The sequence below is a fragment of the Pieris napi genome, chromosome 23 (genome assembly GCF_905475465.1).
Source record: "Pieris napi chromosome 23, ilPieNapi1.2, whole genome shotgun sequence".
NCBI lineage: Eukaryota > Metazoa > Arthropoda > Insecta > Lepidoptera > Pieridae > Pieris > Pieris napi.
Window position 1 is genome coordinate 2,346,736 of NC_062256.1, and position 27,650 is coordinate 2,374,385.

The following is a 27,650-nucleotide window of genomic DNA, read 5'->3' on the forward strand; positions in this document are numbered from 1 at the left end:
TACAAAATAGCAAAAAATATTTCTGCAAGAGAAAACACTACAATTAATAAAATTAACAATTGTTCCTGTAGCCGAGTATTGTTAATGTTAATAGTAATTCTTCGCTGAATTTCGATGCTGATTGAAACTGCAACAATGTTCCATGTTCATCGGTATTGTGGTGTCTACCAGGCGACTACTTAAATTTTTAAAAAGCAATAAGCGCTGTTCAGTGTTCACTTATACTCAATGTCCGATTTATTAAATATTCCTACTAGCATTGCGGCAAGTGATTTTGATATTTAGAGATTATAACTAATATGGATTTTATTTCATGGATGTCCAATACGCTTATTAGCAATGTGACTGAGACCAAACGCTGATTGTATTGTAAATTGCTCAGGTTTCATAGAATATTGATCAGCCGATGATAATGCTGACGCGGGTGTCCTAACAATATAAAGACATCACTTTAAGCTGTTATTTAATTGAAATAAAGATTAGAACATTACTCAGACTTTAGCATCTTTCAGATTTTCTTAAACAGGCCAAAACTTTAATTATTGTAGTAAGCCTGTCTGAAATTTTTCACTACCAAAGCCTCTCATCCTACGCGTACCTTAGGTCTTTTGGTGGAGACATCCTGTAAACATTCACCATTTATGTGTTAGTGTACAACTGTAGGGTTGTAAAATGTTATTAGTTTTCACCCTCTCGTATAGTCTAGTCTAGTCATTCGGTGCAGTTTGTCAATATTTTTTACTACAACACGTTTTAATTTAAATTTACCACAGGCCAGCAAGCAAAGATTTTTAACTTTCTCATGTAACATACAAAATGAATATTCCGATAGCGAGTCAATTATTTATAAACATTAGACAAAGCATAAGCCCTACTTTACTGGTTTACAACCTTTTAGTCGATTTCGTAGTTTTAATGTGGTGACTGGAATATGCTTTTGAAATTATTTGCACTAGTATTTTTTTCTAAAGTTACTTGGGAAATTGAATTAAACGAACGATGGATCTTCCCTGACTATGATTTTCATTCGATAACAGAAAGATACAATTTAAGACGAAGATTTCTTGATAGGAAAATGGAGAATAAAAATCAAGATATGAGATTGAAGTTATTTGACACTTTATCAACTAACACTGTGTACTCAGAAAATATACTACACACGAAAATAAGTGAACATAACTCCAAAGACTACGAAAACATCTTCAGACAATTTTTAACTATGAATGGAGTAACATATGTCTACAAAAGAGGATTTCACTGGCGAACATGGAGGAAGATAAATATAAACAATAATGAAACAGTTGTGTGCTACAAGTGTCAGAATTACTTAAATGCTTCGTGTGCTAAATGCTACAATGGCTATTGGGTTGGTATTTTTAAATTAAAAACTTTTTATTGATTAATTTATGAATATTACATGAGTTATATAGCCACAAAGGTTTACAGTTTTCATAAAAAGAAAATGCTGTTACCACATGACGTATACCACTGCTAGTAGAATGGAATCTTTAGGCATGCGCACTGTTACTACTGTAAAATTATTTAGTATTGAAAAACGTTAATATTTATTTTTAGTAAATAACTTTTGTGCTGTCAAAGAATGCTTCCTCTATGGTTTAAAGATCTATGATATCTCATTACATATGTATTGTCTTTTTCAGATTATAGATAAGAGTCCACCTTGCCCTTATGAAATCTATTCGTTAATACAACCAAAAATATTATGCGTTATTAATATAACACAATATTATAAACCATTTGAGCACTGTCCTCAGATAATTAGCTTGGATAAATTGATGGAAACATGTAGTAATCCAATGGAAACAAAATGGAGGATTCTTCGTAATTACTCTGGAAGCGAGAATTCGATAAAGATCTGCCAAGGAAGAGATAATTGCGAAATGACAACATTATATTCGGTAATAACAAATAAGAAGTATATGTATTTAATTTAAAAAACCCTGTCACTAAAAGAATTAATTACCTAAATATATATTTGCAAGCATAATGGAGTCAGAACCCTCTTTTATGTCATGATTCATATATTATATAAGTACAAATCCAAATCAAATATTTAATAATTGACAAAACATTTTCCCAAAATGCTATTAGCGCAGGCATATTATTAGCACATATTGGCGCTCTTACCATATTTCTGGCCAGCAAATTAATAGACCTATTTTGTTTACATTCACTATATCGTTTACAGATAAACCAAGATTCAATCACATTTCGTATAATAAATTCAACCAATCAAATAATTTACTCTCGTGTAATGAAAAGTGGTCAAACGAATTACGCATGCGTTGATGATTGCGGTTATATAACCCCTCATCATGACATTGTTAAAAATGACAAACACATTATACTTGATTTATTACATAACCTAAAAAACAAAAGAGAGAACTTGAAGGAAAAGTTTATTACAAGCAAAGTTCATCAACTGGCAACATCGAGTGGAAAAAAACCGTTACCTAATATTCTCGATTTCAAAAACAATGCTATAACGATTTATAAAAAGCCAAAAAAGAAAATGTTTAAATATAGTTCGGGAGAATGGTTTAAACCGGTAAAGTCGGTTATGATAAATAAGAAACCGGTAAATGAAAAAACACAATGCAAGAAAATTCAGGACTTCTACGAGGAAGTTGAAAATGGATCAGATTATTATGATTATTGAAAACTCAAATAAAACAGTTGTTTGACTTTTTATATTAACTTTATTTACGTGATCCCTATTTACAGATATATGGAAAGACGCGTTAATTTAACACAATATATAATAATTTGAAATAAAAGTTAGACCGCAGAATATCGCGAGTCGCGACACGACGCGCTTTAAAATTATAATGATTAATTGATGAATGTAAAATAGATTTTTTGCGACATATTTTTAAAAAAAATTCATATCGCATCTAGATAAGGACATTTCAGTTACGGTTTATCAGTTTTCCACAGATATACAGAAACCTATGCTCATATCAAAGTAATTGTCTATGCTCTTAGGGTAAAGGTTTGTATTTTTGTTACAAATAGACTCACTGAACTAAACCCAATTTAATTGTTTCACTATTAGAATCCTACATCATGCCTCAGTAAGATTGGCTTTATTTTTTCCAAAATATAAAAATCCCCAGTCATAGAAGCCAGAACAGGCCGCTACTTCATACTTATATAGTTTTTGGCGTATTTTTGTATGTGACTTGTAGGTATTATAGAACCAGAAAAGTGGTAACCCATAGGCCAAGCATTCAATAGCAGTAGCTTGTATAGTGAAGGAAATCATCGTGATTTGACGTCTGAGGTTGTTAGGCCTAAAACAACATCTATACATATATGTATTATATAATATTTTTGTAATTGAAAATAAGGCGATTTCAAAAATTCTTTCACCAATAAACTGCCTTCATTATTACCTACTACTGATAAGAATTACCAGCGGAGCCACCTGACCACCGATGTAGGTACTTTCAAACCAATTCTTAAAAGGCTGGCAATTTGCGAGCCCTCTGGCAGCGTGCCTATGGGCGGCGGCGGTATCACCTAAAATCAGGGTTTCGTCCTACTCGTTTGCCCCCTTAAAAAATCCAAAATATTTAAAAATTACGAACCGTGACAATTTTTTTTAATATTGTGGAAAAAAAACAACAAATATCACAACAACTTTATTTTAATTAGTTATAATTTTACAATATGGCTTCAAATAATACTGTAACACTTAAATGTTGTTGCATGTATGTATATTATTATTGTACATTATACAAGACGAAATGTCTTAGCGGGAATTATGACGTTTATGACAAAGGAGTAAGCGGGCTAATGACACATACGTCAATTACTGCGTTTTGACATATGTCATAGTTCGCGCTAAGTCTCGACATAATTTACCCTAAATCTGTATTTCCTAATAAATAACTTTACTTATACAATAATTACTAATAAATTCGCTATACAATATGAAGGGGAATTCAAAAATTTAAATTTTACCGAATTACAAATCACTTATTTGCAGCTTTAATTTGTTTTAATTGGATTAAAACAAGCCACGACAAATTACTTTGGTCACTTTTGTAAAAGATTAAAAAGTAAATAAAATATATAAAGTTAATGTATAAACGTTTTACGTATTGCATAATAGAAAAGGTAAAAAAGAAAAGTCATCAAAACGAGAGAAAATCACTAAAAAAAGAATGAGAATCACAGTCAGTCACTCCCACACAGAATCGTTCATTAAAGTTACCAGCTACATAAACTATTTATTAAAGATTTATCCACTTATACTTATATCCACTATATATGCAAGCTTAATATTTAAGAGTTAACTAATAATTTGCACCGTTTATTCATAATGTACTAATAGACTTAATTTAATCTATGACTCTGTCTTATAAAATAGTCGGAATGTGCAATGCAGCCTCACACAGAAAATAATATTAAAATGCAGATTTCAATCTAAACCAACAACGCGTTTTACGCGGGAAAAGTGTGTTTTTAGGCATTGGCATATCACGTTTTATACGCGATATTAAGAATCATATTTAAACGGAACTCAAAGCATTTTCACAATTAATCTATACTATAAAATTAACCTTCAAACATCTTGTCTATGCGTCAGTATTTCACAGACAATTAACATTTATTTCCCCAAAATATAATTTGAAAGTAGAATATATTAGGCGAAGTCGAAAGTCGAATAGTTGAGCCTGCCCGCGAATAATTACATAAAAGATTTCAAATTAAAAAAAAAGAAAATAGTCTAACAAGCAATACTCTAAACAGCGTAATTGCTACGAGTCGGAGACGTTTAAAGTTTTTTCCCAAACGACTCGTAACTAAAGATATAAATATAGAAAAAATTTGAATCAGTCTTTAAAACATATTTATAGATAAAACAAATGTTTAGAGAAATGTCATTATCAGTTGACAAATATCATAGACAATTGACATTACAGATTAAGTACATCATCATGGCAATTTTCATCTGACGCATTAAGGATGTATTTATGGTTTCTTAAATGTTTTTTACCTTTTATGTGATCTAATAATATATGTTCTTTGCTCGATACTTCACTATCACAAGTGAGGCAGTTTACAGTCGAGTCGTTGATCTAAAACAAATAAATTGACATAAAATTATTTTTTATGGCTCTGGCAAGATTTGTGCATTAGAGTGCCAGCGTCAAGTATAGGATTTTTTATAATTCGTGCTTTTTGTCTTTAGAAATTCGACCATGTCCTCCATGTACGGTTTAAGCACTCGCCCGGTACCGCACAACCCTCCCAAAGGCCGAGAACAAATTTAAATTAAATTAAAACTTGCCCTCGAACCGGGAATCGAACTCGGTACCCCTCACCTAGCTGCCACTTAATAAGACCGCTAGGCTATGAGGCCCCTAAACTTTTAGTTAAAAATAAATTCTTAGCTAAGTCGCAAAATCGGATTGTGTCAAACGTACCTTCCTTATCAAAGCGGGCAAGTATTTCTTTTCAAATGATTTCAAGAATATTGTATGCCTCTCTGAATTCACGTGACCTGATAAATCGTAGTTTTTCATATCTACCCTGCAAAATATACACTTGTAGCCATTTTTATTCTTCGTAACACCCTGCCACGCGTCCCACGTTAATTTAAAAGATTTGCCAGCGTGCGTGATAATTTTATTCTTCTTGGCAACACTCGTAGTGTTGACAGCTTCAAATTTATAGTTTGCAACAATTTGTGTATGTAACAAAATGTCGTCGAATTGTTTTTCCTTTCCCAAACTGAGTTCGATTGTTTTTAAATCTTTTAAATTTCTGTGCCGATTTTTCATACTATCAGACAAATTGTTACTGTGTTCATTCCATGTTAAGTGCGTTTGTAACTCCTCTTTTGTGGTTATTACGTTACATATTCCGCAGTGATAATATTGCCTATTCTGTAATTAAAAAATAATTAAATTGAAAACGTATTATATCAAATTACTTATTAGTTGCTAAAGAAGCTATTCAAAATGATATTTTTAATTAATTCATAAATTAAAGAACCCGCCAAAAAGCGTCTCTAGACAATATGGCGTCGTACCATGCTTCGAAACAAATGTCAAGTTTTAAATTGTCATTGTCAAGTTTTTAATTCGATCAATATCCGACGAAATTAGACTCGCAAGATATATTATTTAGAACCATACTATGTCATCCTCTATTCGATTATTTTTGACTGTTTTCTGTGACGTGTCACTGACGTTTAAACTCAATAAATGAAAGTTTATTTCAAAGTATATTTTACTCCATAACATTTTTTATAAATTTTAAATTAAAGACTCTCTGTGTGTATGGACAAAGGCTCGACAGACCATATATTTTTTTAACTGTTCTTTAATTAATGACTCGTTATTTGACCATCTTTCTCCAGATTTCCCTCGTCCATGTAAACTTAACTCCCTACTTTCCCTCCCATCCAGCCCGATCTTCAAAATTTTAGGTAAATTTATTTCGGTTAATAAATTAAAGTTATAAATAAGATTCTCCCCTCCATACCTTGTAGTATAATGTTTACCTCTTGTATATATTATTAGATGTCTGTGTGTGTTGTCTTTATTGTGACGTCATTTTTGTTTTGGGTAACTCTGCTTAGATATATATATAGAGATAGATTTGATAGATTGAATTTAGTCTATCAAATCTATCCTCACCGTGTGAAGACTTAGAACGCGACATTGGCGGAATTGTGATTTACATAGAAGTCGCCATTATAAATAAAGTGAAGTGAAGTGAATTTTTTATAAACAGACAACCTTTTTAGGTCTAGGCCTCAGATTTCTGTACCTGTTCCGTGATCATTTAGATTTCATAATAGACAAGTAGGTGATCAGCCGTCTTCGCCTAAAACACGCCGTTTTTTTGGGTCTAAGGCAAGCCGGTTTCCTCACGATGTTTTCCTTCACCGTACGAGCGAATGTTAAATGCGCACATAGAAAGTCCATTGGTGCACAGCCGGGGATCGAACCTACGACTCTCAGTATGAGAGTAGCACGCTGAGGCAATCAACAACAAAGTTTAAGAATATAAAACTCACCCGACGAATTAAATTAACATCGTGTTTGTCTATAAAAGTGTGTTTTCTTAAATTCTTCAAATGGCCATCAATAGTAAAGTGCACGCCCATTTTAAAAAATTCCACAGAGCACACAACACAATACCAAGCTCCGTTGCCCACAGATACAAATGTGTTGTAAGATGCAAAGCTAATTTTTAAATTTTTATTCTTCAACTTAGCCACTATTATTTCGAAGAAAATTTCATTTACACGCAGGTCACCTATATCATTCCATAAACCTTGATCTTTTAAATGATTAACTAATTCGGTATATATGTCGATCACTGGATCTTGTTCTATTTTATTTTCTTTTAAAACTGAAATAACTTTTGATTTGCGAATTACTTTTTCCGTATGTTTAATATTTGCTTCAGAGGCTTTTTCAATATTGACCAAATTATCTTTATCTGGCTTTTGGGCATCTATTGGTGTATCTTTAATATTTTGTTCATCATTTTGTTTTTCTATTGGCTTCTGGTATTTATTTTCTTTTTTATTGTCATCCTGGGTTTTTTGACCCTTACAAAGAGATTTATTTAAGTTGGCAACACCTGTTGGTGTATGTTCACGTTCATTTCCTTCACCTTTAATATTTTCTTCATCATTGTCTTTTTCTATTGGCCTCTGGTCTTTATTTTCTTCTGTATTGTCATCCTGTATTCTTTGACCCTTACAAAGAGCTTTATTTAAGTTATTAACACCTGTTAGTGTATCTTCACGTTTATTTTCTTCATCATTTTCTTTTTCTATTGGCCTCTGGTCTTTCTTTTCTTCTGTATTGTCATTCTGGGTTGTTTGACCATCACGAAGGGCTTTATTTAAGTTAAAAATATGAAGTGATGTCGTTATGTGCCTGATCAGTTCCATACTGTTGTTGTTCATAACAGAATGACATAAAGCGCAATGTAACCCGGCATTTAACTACAAAAAAAAAAACAATTATTAGAATCCGTTAGGATGTCGACCCGGAGTGTGCGTTCAAACCTAAGCCCAGCTCAGCTCGCCTTGCCGGCCTTTTAGGAATTGATACGCTCTTTTCTTGAAGGACCCTAAGCCGAATCGGTTTAGAAATATTCGTCTCGGCAAATATCACGCAATTTTTTTTCTGATTAAAAAAAATACTTAGGAAAACGGTTGACCCTAAAGGCCATATCTGCAACTTCCCGCTAACTTCATACCTAAACGCTCAACATTTTATTTACGACTAACAAAATAAGTTCACTTATTTTGTTAGTCGTTGTTGTCGTAAATAAAAGCACGAAGCAATTTTTTTTCTTTTTACAATAACAATCCAACACGTAAGAAACCCACATTTTGAAAAATCTCACGTGAGATTGGTGGATGGGGGAGGGGGTTGAATAAAATCTCACGAAATCTCACCAGGGAGGTACAGAAAATTTAAAAAATACACCTCACGTAACTTATGGACGCCCCCTAATACCAAGTATGTTAATTCAGACCCTCCTTAAGGGATCTTGTCCTAAGTTATTACGTAATTAGCTAACCTAACATCTTATAGAGACCATATTATCAATACCAAATTAATATGTCTAACAATCTAATCTAATGTAATATGTACATTAAATATTGAAACATACCCTTACGATTCCATTCCCAACAATGGCATTGATCGTTCTTATTAAATTAACGCCCATACTTGGTATGAACAATCGCTGCATCAAAAATAAATGTAAATTGTCCTTTAGATGCTGAGAAATATTCAGTATACTCATTGTTTTATTACATAGATTGCAGTAAGCTTCATTATTTAGGGTAATAAACACTAAATTATACGATAATAATAATATTTTTATCCTACAACCGAATTGCTGTATCGTTATTTCACTGTTGGTTATATCATTATTTTTTTCTTGACAATTGATAACATTGACTTTTTGACCTTGAATTTCGATCTCGCTTATTGCTTGGCCTTTAATTTCGATCTCGTTTATTGCTTGGCCTTGAATTTCGATCTCGTTTATTGCTTGGCGTTTAACTTCGACGTCGTTTATTGATTGGCCTTTAATTTCGATCTCGTTTATTGCTTGGCCTTGAATTTCGATCTCGTTTATTTCTTGGACTTTAATTTTGATCTCGTTTATTGCTTGATTTTGGGTGTCATTTATTTCTTGACCCTTACTTTTTGTGACGGTAATTTCTTGAACCTTTCCTTCAGTAACTTTACGCTTATTGCCGTTATTTTGCAAACTGTTACTGTTTATTTTACTTTCATTTTTATTTTCAATTTCACTTCTCGATTTTCTTGGCTTTTTCATCGTTTTCGGTTTTTGCTTGTGTGCCTTTTCAATATGTTCAGCGACCATATCCTCTACTTGAAGATTATTGCAATTGGCACAGTGGTGGAATTTCTCGTCTACCTAAAATAATAACACCTCTTTATTTTATATCATTATGATATCACTAAAATAGGATAAAATAAAACATAACATTTTCTTTTAGACAAGACTTTTGTACCATATTTCGGGAAGCGACCGGAGTCGTAGAAGAGAAAAATGTTAATGAGGTTATTGAGTAGGTACGTATATGAAAAGTATTAGTTTATATTTAAACAAAAAATCAATAAATATCAGACACATAAATCACGTCTATAATTTCACAGTTAAATCTAATATATAAAATTCTCGTGTCGCGGTGTTTGTGGGTAAACTCCTCCGAAACGGCTGGACCGATTCTCATGAAATTTTGTGTGCATATTGGGTATGTCTGAGAATCGGACCACATCTATTTTTCATCCCCCTAAATGTTAAGGGTAGTCCACCCCTAATTTAATTTTTAGATAAATTTTTAATTTAAATTTTTTTATGATAAATTAAGCAAAAAATACATACAACCCCTAATTTTCACCCCTCTACGATCAATCCCTATTTTTTATTATAAATAATATACATGGCAAAACGACGTTTGCCGGATTAGCTAGAAAAATATAAAAGCTGTAAACGCTATTTTTACTATTTAAATTTTTTGAAACTACCTACCTACAAATATCAAAAGGGAAGTGAAGGTAGTTCACTATGCGGTCGATTACAAATAAAGTTTTATTAGTTTTAGCCTTAGCTGAAGAACAACTGTTATCAATTCAAAAGCGTCATTTAACCTTACTGTTTTGAATGGAACCTAAACAAGTTCAGTTCAGACACGAATGTTTTAAGCACATTTTTTATTGCATAGATTTTATCGCGGGCTTTGAGCGCGGCGACCGAATCAAGAAATTCCGTAACGAAATAAACCTAACACACGATGACGTAATATAGGTGCGGCCAATACGCGTTAGAGCGGGACAGAACGCATAATGCGTCTCACATCGGTTTAGCGTGTTAGTCTGAGTCTGGTAGAGTGGTAGATTGAATTAATATCAAAGAAAAAAAAATCTGCAAAAACAATAAAAAATAATATTATTTAAATATATTGCATAAGTTTATAAACAATGCTATGCAATAGCTTTACCGCGGCAGTCCCCGAGTGCCACACGAATGTTTTTTTCTATATAGCAAAACGGGGCAAAGGGGGCAGCCAAAAGGGGCAGTAATTGCAGCCCATGTCCATTTTAATGGGTGCGTCTTTTAGGGAGTCTGTTATGTTCGCCTACGGAGCAGCCATAAAAGGAGGCTTGGACACCCATTATAGTGGATGCATTGCTCAGTCGAAACCGATTATAACGACCGATCGGTTATTACTAGATTGTAAAGTCCCGCCCGAATCTCTTGAAAGCTATTCAGCAAACACCGCCTATAACAACATCGGATACAGCGACATATCGCTTACGACGAAACCTTATCGATATTCATCGACTATAACGACCAACCGCTTCTTGTCCCAGCAAAACAATACGGACGATTTTAAATCTTATTGATAAGCATTGAAGGAATATTTAGGCGCGTATTACCTATAGTCGTATTTTTAATTAGACGAAGTCGACGAAACTGACAACACCGTAACTGACGTTTACGGTGTTGTCAGTTTTTAATGAAATAAAAATAGTGTTGTGATAAAGTAAAAACTCCTGAATTAATGATCGGTGATGGCACTAGTCTAGGCCGCGCCGCGCTTTTTAATAAGACGTCAAAAAACTGATTGCAATTACATAGTACTAGTACCTAACATATATCAGAGCACTTTTATACAAGTTTGAAATAGAAATAATATTCTTTTATTGTTTGAAATGATTAACTATTCACACTCATTGTTCATTCATCTGATTGAATAAGAACTGAACGCATCACTATTACTTTAAATATGGCAACATTATTTTACAAAGTGACATTGGCTACTGTCAGTTGGCTTCGTCTAATTAAAAATACGACTATACGCACTTTCTCCCACCACATCCGAAGCTCTTCCCGGCCATTTGACCTTGCATATTTTACACCAATTAAAAAACAGACTAAACTGATTGATTACTTTAAAAACTAGTGGTCTATAACCCGAACTGTAAGCAGCTAAGTACAATTTGTATTCTAATTACGTATTTCTTAATAAATATTTTACCTATACTAGATAGATATGGGAGCGTTCAAGTATTACGTAACGAATTTTTTTCCTTTTGTAAAACGTTACGATGCGGGGCGGGGATGGAATTACGCGTTATTGTTAATATTATTTTCTACTTACACCACATAATAGTAACTAAAGAGTCACTAGGTGGTCACGAAACGTTTTACTAGACTTGGGTACTGAAAAACGTTACGGCGAGTTCATGGGGGGGGGGGTGTCAATAATCTCTAAATGTACCTATAATAATATATAACTACACAACTAATGTAACTATCTATGTATGTGTATTGCTTAGAGAGCGTTCAAGTATTACGTCACGCAACTTTTGGATATTATTGACCCCCCCCCCCATGTAACGCGCCGTAACGTTTTTCTGTACTCAATAGTAAAACGTTTCGTGACCACCGCGTGACTCTTTATAGCTTAAAGTTACCATTATGTAGTGTAAAGTACTGAAAAGTCGAAAATAATATTAAAAATAACGCGTAATTCAATCCCCGCCCCGCATCGTAACATTTTACAAAAGGACCCCCTCTCCCAAAATTCGTTACGTAATACTTGAACGCTCCCTTATAACAACTATCGGATATACCGTCGGCAACTATATGGTCCCTTCAATGTCGCTATATCACGTTTTGACTGTAGTTGCTTAATTATTCGTGCGTATTGGCGTGTTTGAGTCACAATTTATGGCTTTATGCTTACATCATGACCTAATTATAATTTCTACACGGTTTTTGGTAATTCGTTGTTAGGTGCTATGGGTAGTTGCCCATCCCCTACCACCTATGTAGTGTATACAGCACCGGAGGTTTTTGGGTGTAACATGCCATTGAGGTCCCGGTGCAATGACAGCGACCCCGGAGCCTTTGTAGAAACTATTCGAGGTGGTTTTAGTGGGTATTGCTCACCCAGTCTCTGAATAGCAGAGATTTTGGTGTGGGTCCCACATACCCCTGCAACTTTCGAGGGCAGGGCATTTATTTCCACCTCGGATATTAAAAAAAGAAGCAAAGCCTATTCGCGATTATAAAAAATCGATAAAACACTTACGCGTCAATATTCAAACAAAAATTCTCGAATTAAAAATGGAAGACACAAAACTTAATATTTCTTCGAGATTTTTTCCAATAAAATAAAATACCTTAAAAACAAAAACATTATGATACTTGGCTTGCAGATTATTTTAAATATAAACGTTTTCTTAGCATTGGCTGCCATGACTGCCCTTTATGGGCGGAGCGTGCCGTAGGCTCATTTGAAACCCTAGTATATAAAAATGTGAGCCGTCACGGGACGCCTGGCACATGTGAAACATCGACATTATTTTGTAAAAAGTAATATGTAGAAAAGAACAGATTGTGATAGGAACTAAATATGTCATAATGATAAAATAAAATATTACGATTTTTTTTTCAGATAACGATGACTAGGTATTTATTGAATAAACATTTTCATTGAATACAAAAATTTACGATAACGAATTTATTTATTTCAAATCGTGACTACTTAATTCGTTTAATCAGTGACTTCGAAATACACACACCGTACACACTACTGCATATAGACTGTATATATACCATCATATAGCGTGACCACGCGTCGCCACGCCAGAAATCGGTTTTACGTGCGGCTATCATTGATATACAAAAAACCCAAGATGCACATTCTCGAATAAAAGTAACGCTCGAAAGTGTCCCGAAACACTATTTCTGTCCCTTTCTATAACAGTATGACTATAACAGTATATGTTACAAGCATATATTATTGCAAAATCAACCTTACGCGAATTGCTTAAAGTTGTTATTACAACGCAGTGTATACGTACTTAAAGCAATAAAATTTTACGACCGACCGTGGTCGGTAGGACAAGGTATTGAGTGGAGTCGAACATGACTTTTTTATTTACAACTATTTAACATAATTTTAAATTTATCCGACTTTTCGGGTGCTTTACAGCGTGCCAGGTCACGGTGACTGAAGACAAAAGGTGTTGGATGTTAAATAGTTGTAAATTTATAATAATACATAACTTTAATCCGGTTAAAAAGTTTTTTCTTTAAATTAAAAAAAAAATGTTAAATTGGCTACCTCCTGACCTACACTTTATATAATGTAAATATATTTGTCAAAAACTACACACAAAAAAGTTCAAAAGTACATAATAAATCTATATATATAAAAGAAAGTCGTGTTTGTTACAACACTTATAACTCGAGAACGGCTGGACCGATTGCCATGGTTTTTTATTTTTTGGATTTGTTTCCGTCCCGAATAGCAGAATAAGCAATAAAATATCGGATAAGTTATCGAATAACAATAAATAAATTAATTAATTTTACGAATGCACACGGCATGTGGTGTCATTTGTTGACAAAACTACGCATCATTTTACGTCGAATTCGTGTCACTTCAAGAAATTCCGAAATTGAGGTAAATGAGAAGATGCATAACCAGGCTTTGATCTTGATCGAAAACATGTGTTACCTCATCAAAAAATGTTGTAAAGCAGAAAGTGCTTTAACATGCAGTATCGCAATATTGGCGATAGAGAGAAGAGGCCTAATGTGTAAAACTGCCATTCTTCTTTTGCAATGGAATAAAACATTTCTCTATTTGCAAAAAAAGTTATCACCTTAATGAAATCCTAAAATAAGTTTAACTAAAGTAACAACGATATTATTATTAAGGCGGAACGAAGTTAGCCGGGTCAGCTAGTTTATTTATAAAAAAAAACACAAATAAATAACATCGACTCCACTTATTAGACGCGAGACTATTTGAAATGAGCGCACAATTTAGAATGTTGCGCTCATTTTTTGAGGACGTTTTTTATTGTATATCAATGGCGGCTATAGATGTTTCACATCAAAAAAAACCTTCTCTAGGCAAGATGGCGTCATACACGTAAACATGTTTTTTAAGTGTTTATTATCATTCTTAAATTACAGTTATTTTTGGATTAAAATGTTTGCCTCCCTCTCTGTTTCTAATCTTAATAGTATACTAATAATAATTATATATACATTAATTTGTGACCGTTTTGTGTCATGTGACAGACATGGAAATTCAATACTTTAAAAAATTTATGTTTATAATAATCTGTATCTGTTTCATGATCATTTCTCAATATATCCTGTGCCTGACACACGCCGTCGCCATTTTTGTGTATAAGGCAAGCCGGTTTCTTCACGATGTCACAGTTGGAGGGAATGTTAAATGCGCAAATAGAGAGTCAATTGGTAAGAGAGTCGATGGAGTGAGTGATGAAGCCACGAGGCCAACGCTGTTGCAATTACCTACTGTTTATTAAGTTATTTTACACCATTATCTCGTAAGTTAAAGAGTTATCTGTAAGGGCGAGGCCCCACTACTGCGTTGCGTCGCGTCGTCGCATCGGATCGACGCATGTATGCCACATCTGCGTCGACGCACGACGTCGCGCCTTCGCAATGGACACAAACGTTCTTTTGTTGATTTTATTACGCCACCGCCGAATTATACTTAGAAATCATAGAAGATTCTGGATATCTCCTCTGATAGCATTAAGAAATAGTGATCACCGTCCGTTGAAACAAAAACATGTATAAAAAATAATATGGGAAACGTCGCAGCGGCGACGCTTCGACGACGCAACGCAGCACGCCTCGCCCTAACTCTCAATGATACTTTTATTTATCACCATCAAATAGCCCTCACTGAGCTAATAGGTGTTTTTTTGAAGTGAAACTTCTTTATCGGGGTTGGAAAAAATATTTGTGTAAAATTTTTTCGTTACGCGTCACCTTTTTCGGTTACGCGCCATGTTGCTTTTTGAAGTCAAACTTCTTTATCGGCGTTAGAATGAATTTTTTATCGACGTATGGGAGAAATTTTGTAGCAAATCGTCACGTTTTTCGGTTACGCGCCATATTTTTCTTGTCCCTACCACTGTTGATCCGAAGAGATTCGAAGCCATTAATAACAAAAATATATAATAACGATAACAATGATAGTAATAATTCTATTACAATTAATGAAATTCTGTAATAATCTTAGTAGTAATAAGGTAAAATGAAATAATTGTATTTGTATTCATGTCTATGATAATAAAAGCCTTTTGTTAAACTTTATTTAACCAATTTCGTGAAGTTGCATATAGTAGATCATTTTTCGAAAAATAAAGTCATAAAGAAGTTTCACTTCTTACGTGTGTACACCTAGTACACGCACACATTTTTTTTTTGTAATTAATATTAACCAATATTAAGATTTCTTTACCTTTCTTATAACGTAATTCTTGTATTTCTCAACTGGTGTACACAATTTGAGATTTTTTATATGTGTCTTCTCTAAGCAATGGTCACGTTTTTGGTGGACATCAGCGATTATTTTACATGCCATACAATAGATGATATGGTTCTTTATCTTTATTATCATGTTCCAAGCATCTTTTTCAATCTTACATTTTTTACCAAACCAGTTTATAACTAAAAAAAAAAAAAATTATTGCTAAAATCATAATTCCTATCAACAGAAAAGTTTAAACTCTTCCAACTGTCAATCGAATACGATTGTGACACTTGGGAGAGTAAACGCATGCAATCAAAAATTATCAAAGCAAATTTATTTGTCAATTGTCAAATGGTTATTAAATTTGACAGATGACAAAGTTCGTTAAAATGTCTGTACCTTAGTCTGCACTAATAGCGACTTGTTTTCAAAATGTCCATAAAGTGTGAAAAGCTTGCCCACAACTTCGGGACAATTTAAGTAGAGAATCGACCATTGAACTGGCAACACTTTAGGTCACCGAGCCGTAGTGTTGCCCGATATATAATCGTATATACTAAATTATTACGACCCTACCTGTCTTGACACATGTATTATTTTTCTTTGACAAAATTATCTAAATGGAACGGACAAGCGACTCGGCCTACCATTTTATACCTGACTTCTATTTAGCACCGCAATTAATGCAGGTATAAGACTTGCAGGTAGGTAAAAGATCATATTAAGTAAAAACACTACTATTCGTCAGGTAAAAATTTGGACAATAGACAGTAATTGGTTCGCACTAAAGCAGTGCAAACGTTATATTTACTGTACATTTATATAAAATAGGATTTTCAAAATAGACTGTATGAGAAATGACTGATTTATCTGTGCGGGAAGAGAAACGGCATGGCATATGAACTAATAAAACTCTATCTATCTATATATACTGTCGAACTATAATGACGTATGTGCACTTTAAATCCTACGACGGTTCTCTCTTCGCACACACTCTTGTATGGGTGTGATATTCCGGTGTTTTATATATAATTAAATTCCCTATGTAAAACAATAGTTGCTTACTCCTGAACTCTAAAGTATTAAACAGCTGTGTTAGGGACTGTATATAACCAATATTTATTATTTTCTCAAAACAAGTGTTTTTTTTTTAATTATTAGAATATCCAGGGTAGATATGCGGGTTTAAATAAAAGTTTATTGTATTAAAAAGTTTACTGTATCTTAGTACACAAGTATCAATTTTTTTATTAGACGGGTAAGGGAGCTTTCAAGTATTACGTCACGCAATTTTTGGAGATTATTGAAACCCCCTCCCCCCGTGTAACGCGCCGTAACGTTTTTCTGTACCCAAGTACAGTACTATAACCAAGTATAGTAAAACGTTTCGTAACCACCTAGTGACTCTTTATACCTAAAAGTTACCATTATGTTTTGTACAGTACTGAAAAGTCGAAAATAATATTAACAATAACGCGTAATTCAATCCCCGCCCCGCATCGTTTTACAAAAGGACCCCCCCCCCCCAAATTCGTTACGTAATACTTGAATGCTCCCTAAGGAAATATGTCAATCAAGGCTTTCACCTTCTTACTAGAAAAATGGACAATAAGTTTCTGCTCCACTGCCAGATGGTATCAAGTTCGATGTTAAATGTCACTTTAAGTAAATACTTACAAAATAGCTTTGGCACAGCCGCAGCAACAGATGCATATGAACGTTCAACTGGCTTGTTCTCCCAGTTAATATCATAAAATCCATCATTTTCATTGAAATCAATCCCACTCTCACTTGTAATACTGACGCTCTCCACATAATCTGCGCGTGAACTTGAAGATGATACACTAGGTGAGTCATTCGGTGAGTGTTTGATTGAATGATAGTGCGACGGTTCAACTGAATGAGGGATTGAGGATTCAAATGATTGAGGTTGTGAGGAATCATACAAATGAGCGAACAAGGGGTCAAATGGGTAAGTGAGTTTGTCAATATTCCGCATATCTTGAACATCTGAACAATGGTTGATTGCATATAATATCTTGTTTTCATGAGATTCACTGTCAAAATGATATTCTTCAGATTTATGGAATGATTCGTTGCATACAGCACAGTGGTAGTATTGATCAATCTGAAATTATCAATAATCATATTAAAATCAAACATAGCTTTAAGCTTTGTTAACATACATAAACCAATGGACATAAATTCGCATAATTGTGAATTAGAAAAAGGGCACAATATATTTCTTAGGTTCAGTTATATGTTTTATTATTATATGTTATATTTCTTAGGTTCAGTTATATGTTTTATTATAATTGGATTACCGTTTTATTAATTATAATTAATCTCTAAAATTACATTGCTCAAGATATTATTAAAGTAATGGTTATGATTTTTCTATAGGGAGCGTTCAAGTATTACGTAACGCAATTTTTAAAGATTTTAGAAGCTCCCTCCCTCCATGTAACGCATCATAACGTTTTTCTTTAAAATTTTTGGCACAATTGTGCTGGCAAGTTAATATGACAGCTTTTATATGCCATGAATAACTGATGATGCAAATCTCCCGCTTTCGAGGACATTACGGTATTTCCTCAATCTTTAAACACTGACAACAGAAATGTGTTTCTGTATAAACTCTAATAAAATAAAAATCACGCACACACAGTCGAGGGATTCCCCGAAATATAAACTTAGGAAAGCAAAAATAAAAGTAACGTACAATACAATAAAGGGATTCCCCGTACAACATAAATGAAAAGGGTTGCCATTTAATCCCCCAGTTTTTTTATCAAAATAAAAAATAACCCCCTCCGGCCCATGTAACGCACTGAAACGTTTCAAATGACTCCCCCCTCCCCCCAAATAGCGTTACGTAATACTTGAACCCATACATAAACAAATTTAAAAATAATATCTCCTGTGTAGTTTTTGTGAAAATGATTTTACACTTACCAATCTTACAAGGTTCAAATCAAATCTGTCCAGAGGCTGATACTGTTTCATACTTTTTATATGCATATCGCTTTTGATGTGAGTAATCGCATCTGCATCAATGTCCAAACAGACACAGCACCAAATGTGATCTTCCAACTTTATTATTGTATGCCAATTATTAATTGGAACAATTATTTCATCGTTAACAATAATACCATAAAGTGTTGTTTTTATGGACACGGGAAGGAATTTGCACTCTGAAATAATAGACACATAAAATTTATAATTTGTAGATAGAGAGTAGTCCAAAAGAAAATATTGTAATTGTATTCTTTCCTATTTGAAGAAACATCAATCAGATAATCACTAGTAATAATATAAAAATATATTAATTCAAAATATTCCTGCAACTGATAAAAGAAATTTTAAAAGTCAATAATTAGCAGATTTTCAGTCATTAAAATTCCATGACCACAGATCACAGCAATATATCTGTTTGAGTTGTGAGTTGTGACACCCACAATAATCTGTGACCTGTCTAGCACATTATAAATATTGTACTTGACCATTGAGACAAAAAATGAATAGTATCATGTTTCACAAACAATATGAATCACTGTTAAACCATAAGCCACACTTTTTTCAAGAGAACTACAACAATTCCATTCTAGCCGCTCCAAGTATTTGCGAATGAATACAACCAATCTCTAAAAAAAATAAATAAATAAATAAACTAATGATATTAGCGTGGACTCCTCTATATGGACAACAATGCAAGAATATATTGTTAATTAGGACCTAAGAAAAACACAATAGCAAACAAATAATAACCAAACTCCTCAACCAGCCAGTTATAATACAAAGTATTGATCATAATAATTAGCAATAACTATTAAAATTCATAGTTTTAATAGTTATTTAGTATTTTTATTTTAATTATTAAGATTTATTGATTGGGTGGGTAGGCTGAATAAAACTGCTTTTAACATCTAGACCACAGTTCCCCAAACTTTTTTGTGTCGTAGACCCCTTGCCATGTTTTTCCGTGTTGGGTAGACCTCCTATTAACCTGATATTGATTTCCTGTAAATTTCTAACTGTAGTACTGTACTGTTTAGTGTTAAGAACTTAAAGTAAAAACACTGTTTATATATACATTTATTAATAAAATAAAATAAAACTACTCAAAATAAAATTTTGTATCTGTTATGTAAAATATATGTAGCATTAAATAAAATAAAATAACATAAGCAATAAGTCAATATAATGTATATGTTTTGATATTATAAGATAGTATGATGTAAGTAAATAGGTACTATCAGTGTATGTGTTGAGATTTACTAGCGTGGACCCCCATTTTCATTTCACCCCAGTAGACCCCTTGCAGGTTGTCATACACCCCTAGGGGTCGATATAGACCACTTTGGGAATCACTGATCTAGACCATTCATTTGCATTCCATTGCATGCCTTCTTTTTTTTTAAATTGTTGGTGACGAATATAAAATATATTTTTTTTACCGTCTTTGTCAAGTAATCCACTGCTACTCTCACCCAAACTGTCTGTATCAGAAACAACTTCAAATTTATAATAGTCATCATTATCATCATTTTGTATAGTAAACACTTTCCCATTAATGTTATACTCAGTTTCTATTTTAGTATGCAGCCATTTGTTAGGTAGAAACTGTCCTTCAACAAATAATTGGGGTATCGATTGCTCAGACATTCTGAAAAAATAAAATATTCCTAGTAAATATACTTTTTTTCATAGAATGCAGGTAGTTCATGCAAAATTCTAGTTCCATTGAAAACGGAATGTGGTTTTACCTCTTTAGAATCATGTTGTAGTCGATATATTAAAATGGTGAGAAAGAGAAGATAATGGAGAAACGAATTACCTATATTCCCTTACCATGTCAGAAACAAAAATCATCCCCATATATAACATTGTAAAAGGATACTATTGCAGAATTACTAAATACTTGTCTACCCACATTCTTCACAATTGTTTAATATACAGGACATTATAATTTTATAGATATTAATTATGTATATTTTGTGTCTAAGGAAAAATAACATGAGCAATCATTTATCAAAAAATACCTATTAGTAAAGACTTACCTAAATCTTAACAGGAACCCGCAATATTAGAAGCCTACTTTACCTTTCTATAAAATAGAAGGGTATAAAACCTTCTTTTCAATAATATAAAATATACATTAATAAAAATAATCGCAGCCTAACTTAGAAGACTATATAAAAAATATCTTTTATCAAACGTAAAAAATTACTAGGTATTTACATAATTATTACGGATTGTTTTCAGCTATTCACTAAACATTATTCACTTAAAAATTATTAACTTTTAGGCTAAAAGTGGTAAAGCTTTTAAACTTTATGCCATGGTCTTTATTATGAAGTACATGGTAATTTAAATACACTTAAACACAAACAAAGGCCAGAATCACAAAACACAACATTATCAAACTAATGATAATGTCACAGTGAACTGTCAAGACTCAAGATCACCTTTTGGCATGTCGGCTAACAGACTAGGAAACTTATAGCCAGCAATCGTCTAAAGTGCAATAGTACCTGAAAATATTAGGGTCAAACTCATGGGCTAGTTCAGGTTGAGGATTGTTTAAAAATAATACTTTTTTTATGCTGATATATATTTTGATATATTATTCACAAATATTCCTCCATTTACGTTTGCTAAATATGGAATTATTTAGTTACTAATTTGTTGAAAAAAAAAGAAAAGTTTTAAAATGTCCCCTTCTGTGGACTGTTCGTGAACGTGGTAAGCACATTTTGACAAATTCTGTTCTTAATTAACAAGTGTTATCTCATAATAAATATTAATTATCGATAATATGTATACTGAATGTTAAAATGTTACCAAGTTATTAAATATATATCTAGCTAAACCTACACAATTAGCAATAAACAGTTGGTTATGCAAAATCACGTCTTTTCTGTAGACCTAAAATTCAATCGATTTTATCGAGCTACCTCAAAATACTATTTCACAATTATTTTTTTGTACTGGCCACAATACACGGCTGGCGTTTGCCAGTTTGGATTGAGTGACTGAGCGCTCGTAGTTTATTACAACAGTTTTTATAAATTTTACTGAGTTTTCATCAAAGATCAATGAGTCTTTCCTGTTCCTGGTGTATATTAGTAAGTAATTAATGAATTTACCGATTAGCATGCAGCCATCGTTTCTTATTAGGAGTGGTTTCGAAATGTTTTAAATTGTTTGTATAACGTCAAAACTGATCGAGCAATGCTTACTTTTTTAATAAAAGTCCTTCCTGTGGACATCTTTTCTGTGGACTGAGAAGTCCACACGAGAGACATTGTCCACAGAAAAGAGCAATATTTATTTGGAAAGTAACGATAGTGTATTCTTAATTTGTAAAATAATGATTTTATTGCTCGTGCTTTAAGCCAAGCTAAGATAATACGTTATTCTACCGCTACTGATGTTGCCAGGGCTTTCTGCTGTAACAACCCTCTCAGTGTTTCTTGCCTGGAAAGGACGTGTTTGCAATGCTCTGAGAATACAGTAAATTTTAATGTGATCAATGGCAATGATACAATTATTTACCAAAGATGGATCACTAAAAAGTGTTAGAAGTCATTAAAGGAAAAGAAAAGCTATGCCAAAAGACTATTAAAGAATCCGTTATACTCATCAATTACTCGTTAATATTTTTAAGACAAAATTACCTACATATTTTCAACATCTTGCAAATAAAACCAACACAGAGTTATTCGATCAATCAAACAAAACTTAACGCCAACAGATGGCTTATTACTTCATATTGAATTTTCAGAAAATTATTGCTGCAAATATGGATCAGAAATTCAATCAGCCCATTTTGGCGGATCTAAAGCACAACTTTCACTTCATACATGTGTGTACTACTCGTCAAATAATCAGCCACCAACAAACCTTACACAAACCACATGTCTTTGCACTGTATCAGAAAACTTAAGACACGATCCCGTGTTCATTTGTGCACATTTAAAACCTGTTATTCAAAGAATAAAGTTACTTACACCAGATTTGAAGCAGCTGCATGTACTCAGTGATGGGCCTACTACCCAGTATCGTAATAAAACAATGTTTCATTTAATAGCAAACTATCTTAGCAAAATTTCAAAAGCAGAAATCAGCGAGGCAGGACATGGCAAAGGTGCTCTGGTTATTCGTATTGATAATGAAGTATCTAATATATAAGATATTGCAAACGTCAAACTTCGTCCTTTTAAAGGGACCTTCAAGATTCATCAGGTTGCATGGAGTGCAAAAGCACCTAACATTATACGTTGCAGATGATTGAGCTGCTTATTATCTGCAGCCCATATTGAATGTACCCATTTTGAAATTGGACAAATAGAGGTTGAGGGCATTTCGTGTAATGTTATAGAAACACAACTTGTACAGAATTTTACATCTTCTTCAACCCCCAGTCCAGCAACCACTAATAACACTACATCAGCCTCTACAGCCACTGGACCGACAACCCCAACTCTGCTTGAACCCTTGTTTAATACACCATCATTGGAATCATCACCAATCCCAACCGTCAACCATTAACCCCACAAAAGCCAAATTTAATTAACACACACTCTGATGACTCAGTAACTCCTAATAAATTCAGGTTCTGTCCAACCATTGATGTAAGTGACTTGGAAAACTCAATTACACCACCAAAAGTAACACCCAAAAAATCCAGAGTCCGTGCATTCCCAGAATACAGTGACTCTGACGACTCAAATGTACCACAAAAGAAATGTAAAGGCCGTTCATTTTTTGATTCGAGTGATGATGATATCTTTTAAAATCCTTTTTTTACTTTGTATTGTTTATATGAATAACTTTTTAAGACTAACGTAACAATTGTTTTTGTTTTTGTTCTATTCTGTGGAAGTATGTCCCTTCAGTGGTCACAAAAAAAATTAAAAGTTTAATATTTCAGTCAAAACTGAAAAACGATCTTGTTTTATATTGTCATTTAAATGCTATGATTATAAGGTAATAAATAAGACTGATTTTGTAAAAGTTCTGACTCTGTTTTTTTTTCACAAAATTCTGACTCGTTTTGTGTATGACCCATTATCAATTGTAGAATATTAACTACTATAATATTATATTCTAGTGGTTGTACCAAGACACAAAATCATTTTTTTGTCCGTTTTATTGTACTGCGAATTCAAATTATTTATACAAACTTCATATACAAGTTTGTGTACTTCAGATTAATACAATATAGAAAATTATAGTAAATTTTTTATGACTTCGTCATGAGTTCTCAGCACCATAACTAGTGTTGTTATGATGGCGCATGACCAAAATTATTTACATACTTATACCGATTTTTGTAGGAACTAGGAACGAACATTCTTTGAAGACGCACAGATGTTCTAGTATGTGCTCACGCTATACCAATTGTGACGTCTTACTCTGTGACTTACACTTACTTGTGAGTTGTGACTTGTCCAGTGTCTACTGGCAGCAAGAAGAAAGAAGAAATAGTGTTCTGTGACTGGCAGTGCCGTGGGTCATGGGTGTATTAAATTATAAATAAGTGTATCAGAACCTTAAATATTATTTGCTTTGCAATTTGCATCTATTTATTGATTTTAAGATGATACTACCACTAACAAGTTACAGCTAAGAAACAAAATATGGATATTATTCATTAGAAGATTGCGCGGGAATTAAAAATGTTTCAAAGGTGTTTACGAAGTTCTTTTCAAGGAAAAATCGAAGAAATACCTGGTGAGTAAAATAATTTTAGCGATAAAATTTTTTTTATAAACTAATTTGTAAACTACAGATTTGTGGCATGAAATATTAGTATTATAAGATTTTACTTATAAATTGTATTATTACAGGTTTACATGTGGATAATTTTGAATATGTAGAATCGACAACACCAAGAGCATATTTCTTAAGTCATTGCCATTCTGATCATATGCAAGGTCTACATTCGCCTTCCTTACTTAAATATATCAAGGAAAAAAACATTTTTATTTACACAACGGAACTGTCAGTTGCCATTATTAAAGATAATACAAAGGATGACACAATATTAGACTACATAAAAGTCTTGAAATTAGGTAAATTTGGCTTTTAACACTAGAGATATTGTATTCACAAAGTAACCATTAAAAGTAATTTAAACCAGCACTTTGATCAAACATTTATTCAATTTTATTCATATGGCTATAAGATTTTCTCATGACTGAAACATTGTTATAAAAAATAACTTTACTATGAGAAGGTTCCATTTTTGTAAAAATAGAAATAGATCAAAGAGACACTGTTATGTTTGTATTTTTTTATTAAATATAATAGAAACCCAATTTCCGACCTGATATCCAAGTTCGCCTTGTAGGCTTTAATATGAGTTATATGTTTAGGCAATTTCGGTAAATACTATAAAAAGATAGACTAGCAGACCGGCCAAGCATTGCTGTAGCTAAGGTTTTTGTTATATTACATAGTAGTAAACTATTCAAGGGAAACGGTAGGAGAACTTATGTGAAAGATAGATAGCTTATGTGAAATGTTGGCACTTCTAACACAGCACCATCTGTTAGAATTGTATCATATAATAAACAAATATTTGCAATAAAATAATATTGCGGGTATAAATTGAGATGTAAGCTATCCTATCTTTTAAGTTCGATCAAACTGCACACGGTGTGCAAATTTGATTGATATCGGTTTGGTAGTTTAGGAGTCCATAGCGGACAAACAACGTGACACGTAATTTATATATATTAAGATTTATTACAAGCATGCAATTTTATGGGGCCAAATCAATTAATATTTTAATTTGCAGGATCAACACTTGTTACATTAGAGGGAATACCAGAAGAAAATATTGATGAAACATATTTGACAGTTACACTTGTTCCAGCGGGACATTGTGTAGGAGCAGTTATGTTTTTATTCCAAACTATAAATACTACAGTATTATTTACTGGTGACTTTCGAATAAACGAAAGAGATATTTATAAGTATGCAGGTTTGCATGATGTAGCTGAGAAACCAATAAAAATAAACACAATGTATATAGATACAACATTTATAGACCTGGTTTATGAAAATTTTCCAAAACGGTCACAGAGTATAGATGCAATTTTAAAGGAGATAGAGAGGTGTTTGTCGACGGGTAGTGGTGTAGCGTTACATACATCAGCAAAGTATGGTTATGAATATGTATTTAACAAGATTTATGAGAAGCTGGGAAGGAAAGTCTATGTTAATGAAGACCGATGGAGGTTTTATAGGTATTTATTTAATTTTACATATTTATATAATGCATAAAATCATAAGCCAGTAAACTTATTGTATTATAATTTATAATACTAATTTAAAAAAAAGGGTGCGTGTACGCGCGTAAGAAGTTATACTTCTTTGGCATTATTAAAAAATAGTTTTTGATTGCATGTAAATAATTAATTACAATTAAATAGTCAAAGACTGGAAAAGGAGTCATTATAGTCAATAAAGTTCAGTTTGCATTTGAAAAATTAAATAAATAAAATTTTATTATTATTCTCTGACATTAAGTGTAACATAAATTCTATTATTATTCGAATGTTGTTTTTAAATTATGTCCAATGCCCTAGCATCTTCCGTGGGCAACTTCATTCTGTTAATTTTGTGTCACGGTGCGGGCGCATCGTAAAATTTCACTCTCATCAATTTTTCATAACGCTCCTAAAGAAGTATAACTTCAAAAACTGAAAAAAAAAGTTTGCAACAAATATTGAAAATATCTTTTGTTTTGATTGGTTAACATTACTTTCATCACCATTCACAATTATGAACTTAAGTTTGAGAACTTGCAACAGATTGCATCCATTTCTTTGATTATAAATAACAAACAAGTAGGTGATCAGCCGATAGGTGACACATTGCATAGATTTTTGGGTTTTAAGTGCTGGTGTGTTTCATCTAGGACTACATATCATCGGTAAACAGCAGTGACTCCAAGACAAGATCTCAGTGATCTTTTTGAATTTTTTTCGGAAATAATTATTCACTAAATCTGAAATGGTTTTTAAAATGTTGTTTAACAAAATGAGATTTTTTAATTTATTGATTTATTTCAGAAAAATATCACATCTAGTCCCTGGCGTGACGAACAACAATAATGAAACAATCATACATTTATGTACAAAACGCGACGAAAAGAATCACTCAACATGCATACCAAGGAACTACCCTCAATTTCTTTACATTCATCTCTCAGCGATGAAATGGATAAATAGTAACACATTTAAGCCAATTCAACGAATGTCGCCGACGCGAGTGGACGTGTGTTTCGCAACGCACTGTAGTCGGAGTGAGATTTTGGGTTTTGTCAATTATTTTAAACCGGATAGAGTGATTGGTTTTCCTAATCCATATATAGAGGAGAGAGGGGTGAAACGAAAAAGTTTGAGGGAAGAGGGTAAATTGGAAAGTATGATAGTGAAAAAGTTCTGTAGTTGATGTTTAATTTGGAATCAGACCTTGTATGAAGCTTTTTGCATTAAGATGTTGAATTGTGTTAAATTCACACAAAGCTCAAAGACTGCTAGACTCAAGTTTTCTATAAATAAATATGCATGAGCTCTAAGGCCACATTTGACACTGACACATCTACAAATTTGGTCAAGAAAACAAAAAAATTATTTTGAACTACCCTCATAATTATGTAAATGTGTGAGTTAAATAATGCATTTATTTGATATATTTATAATATGTAGCTCCAGGCCTAGAGGAAGTTAAAAGTTCCCCTGACGAGTATGCTTTATGAATGTCATGAAAG

The 27,650-nt window shown here is 32.9% G+C and overlaps 3 protein-coding genes across 5 annotated transcripts; 2 read left to right on the forward strand and 1 right to left on the reverse strand.

The window, feature by feature from the left end:
* The first annotated feature begins 758 nt into the window (after positions 1 to 758).
* Positions 759 to 2,709, forward strand: LOC125061106. Its single transcript, XM_047666321.1, has 3 exons — positions 759 to 1,366; positions 1,662 to 1,919; positions 2,210 to 2,709. The coding sequence occupies exons 1-3, from the start codon at positions 932 to 934 to the stop codon at positions 2,678 to 2,680; spliced, it is 1,164 nt and encodes a 387-aa protein (XP_047522277.1). The 5' UTR covers positions 759 to 931; the 3' UTR covers positions 2,681 to 2,709.
* Positions 2,710 to 3,652: 943 nt separating this feature from the next.
* LOC125061095 lies at positions 3,653 to 21,294 on the reverse strand. 3 transcript variants are annotated; one of them, XM_047666296.1, is made up of 10 exons: positions 20,629 to 20,657; positions 20,320 to 20,528; positions 18,818 to 19,056; positions 17,540 to 17,990; positions 15,851 to 16,059; positions 8,677 to 9,456; positions 7,550 to 7,999; positions 7,058 to 7,507; positions 5,457 to 5,918; positions 3,653 to 5,108 (listed from the first exon to the last, which is right to left on the reverse strand). In XM_047666296.1, exons 1-10 carry the CDS (start codon positions 20,640 to 20,642, stop codon positions 4,947 to 4,949), a joined length of 3,426 nt encoding a protein of 1,141 aa, XP_047522252.1. In that variant the 5' UTR covers positions 20,643 to 20,657; the 3' UTR covers positions 3,653 to 4,946. The 3 variants fall into 3 exon arrangements, with proteins under 3 accessions (XP_047522252.1, XP_047522251.1, XP_047522250.1); XM_047666295.1 differs by lacking the exon at positions 20,629 to 20,657 and adding an exon at positions 20,923 to 21,294 and having other exon boundaries at positions 7,058 to 7,999; XM_047666294.1 differs by having other exon boundaries at positions 7,058 to 7,999.
* A 3,094-nt stretch (positions 21,295 to 24,388) lies between these two features.
* Positions 24,389 to 27,459, forward strand: LOC125061108 (protein artemis-like). Its single transcript, XM_047666324.1, has 4 exons — positions 24,389 to 24,601; positions 24,718 to 24,942; positions 25,671 to 26,121; positions 26,950 to 27,459. The coding sequence occupies exons 1-4, from the start codon at positions 24,547 to 24,549 to the stop codon at positions 27,329 to 27,331; spliced, it is 1,113 nt and encodes a 370-aa protein (XP_047522280.1). The 5' UTR covers positions 24,389 to 24,546; the 3' UTR covers positions 27,332 to 27,459.
* Positions 27,460 to 27,650: the final 191 nt, after the last annotated feature.

Excerpts from the sequence above, each read along its gene's own strand:
- LOC125061106 (XM_047666321.1), top strand. The coding sequence starts at position 932 with ATGCTTTTGAAATTATTTGCACTAGTATTTTTTTCTAAAGTTACTTGG. Across the intron at positions 1,367-1,661 it reads AATGCTACAATGGCTATTGG|ATTATAGATAAGAGTCCACC; the intron begins GTTGGTATTTTT and ends TGTCTTTTTCAG. Across the intron at positions 1,920-2,209 it reads AAATGACAACATTATATTCG|ATAAACCAAGATTCAATCAC; the intron begins GTAATAACAAAT and ends TATCGTTTACAG.
- LOC125061095 (XM_047666294.1), bottom strand. Across the intron at positions 19,057-20,319 it reads TGGATTACTTGACAAAGACG|AGTGCAAATTCCTTCCCGTG; the intron begins GTAAAAAAAATA and ends CTATTATTTCAG. Across the intron at positions 16,060-17,539 it reads GGCTGTGCCAAAGCTATTTT|TTATAAACTGGTTTGGTAAA; the intron begins GTAAGTATTTAC and ends TTTTTTTTTTAG.
- LOC125061108 (XM_047666324.1), top strand. The coding sequence starts at position 24,547 with ATGTTTCAAAGGTGTTTACGAAGTTCTTTTCAAGGAAAAATCGAAGAA. Across the intron at positions 24,602-24,717 it reads AAAAATCGAAGAAATACCTG|GTTTACATGTGGATAATTTT; the intron begins GTGAGTAAAATA and ends GTATTATTACAG. Across the intron at positions 24,943-25,670 it reads CATAAAAGTCTTGAAATTAG|GATCAACACTTGTTACATTA; the intron begins GTAAATTTGGCT and ends TTTAATTTGCAG.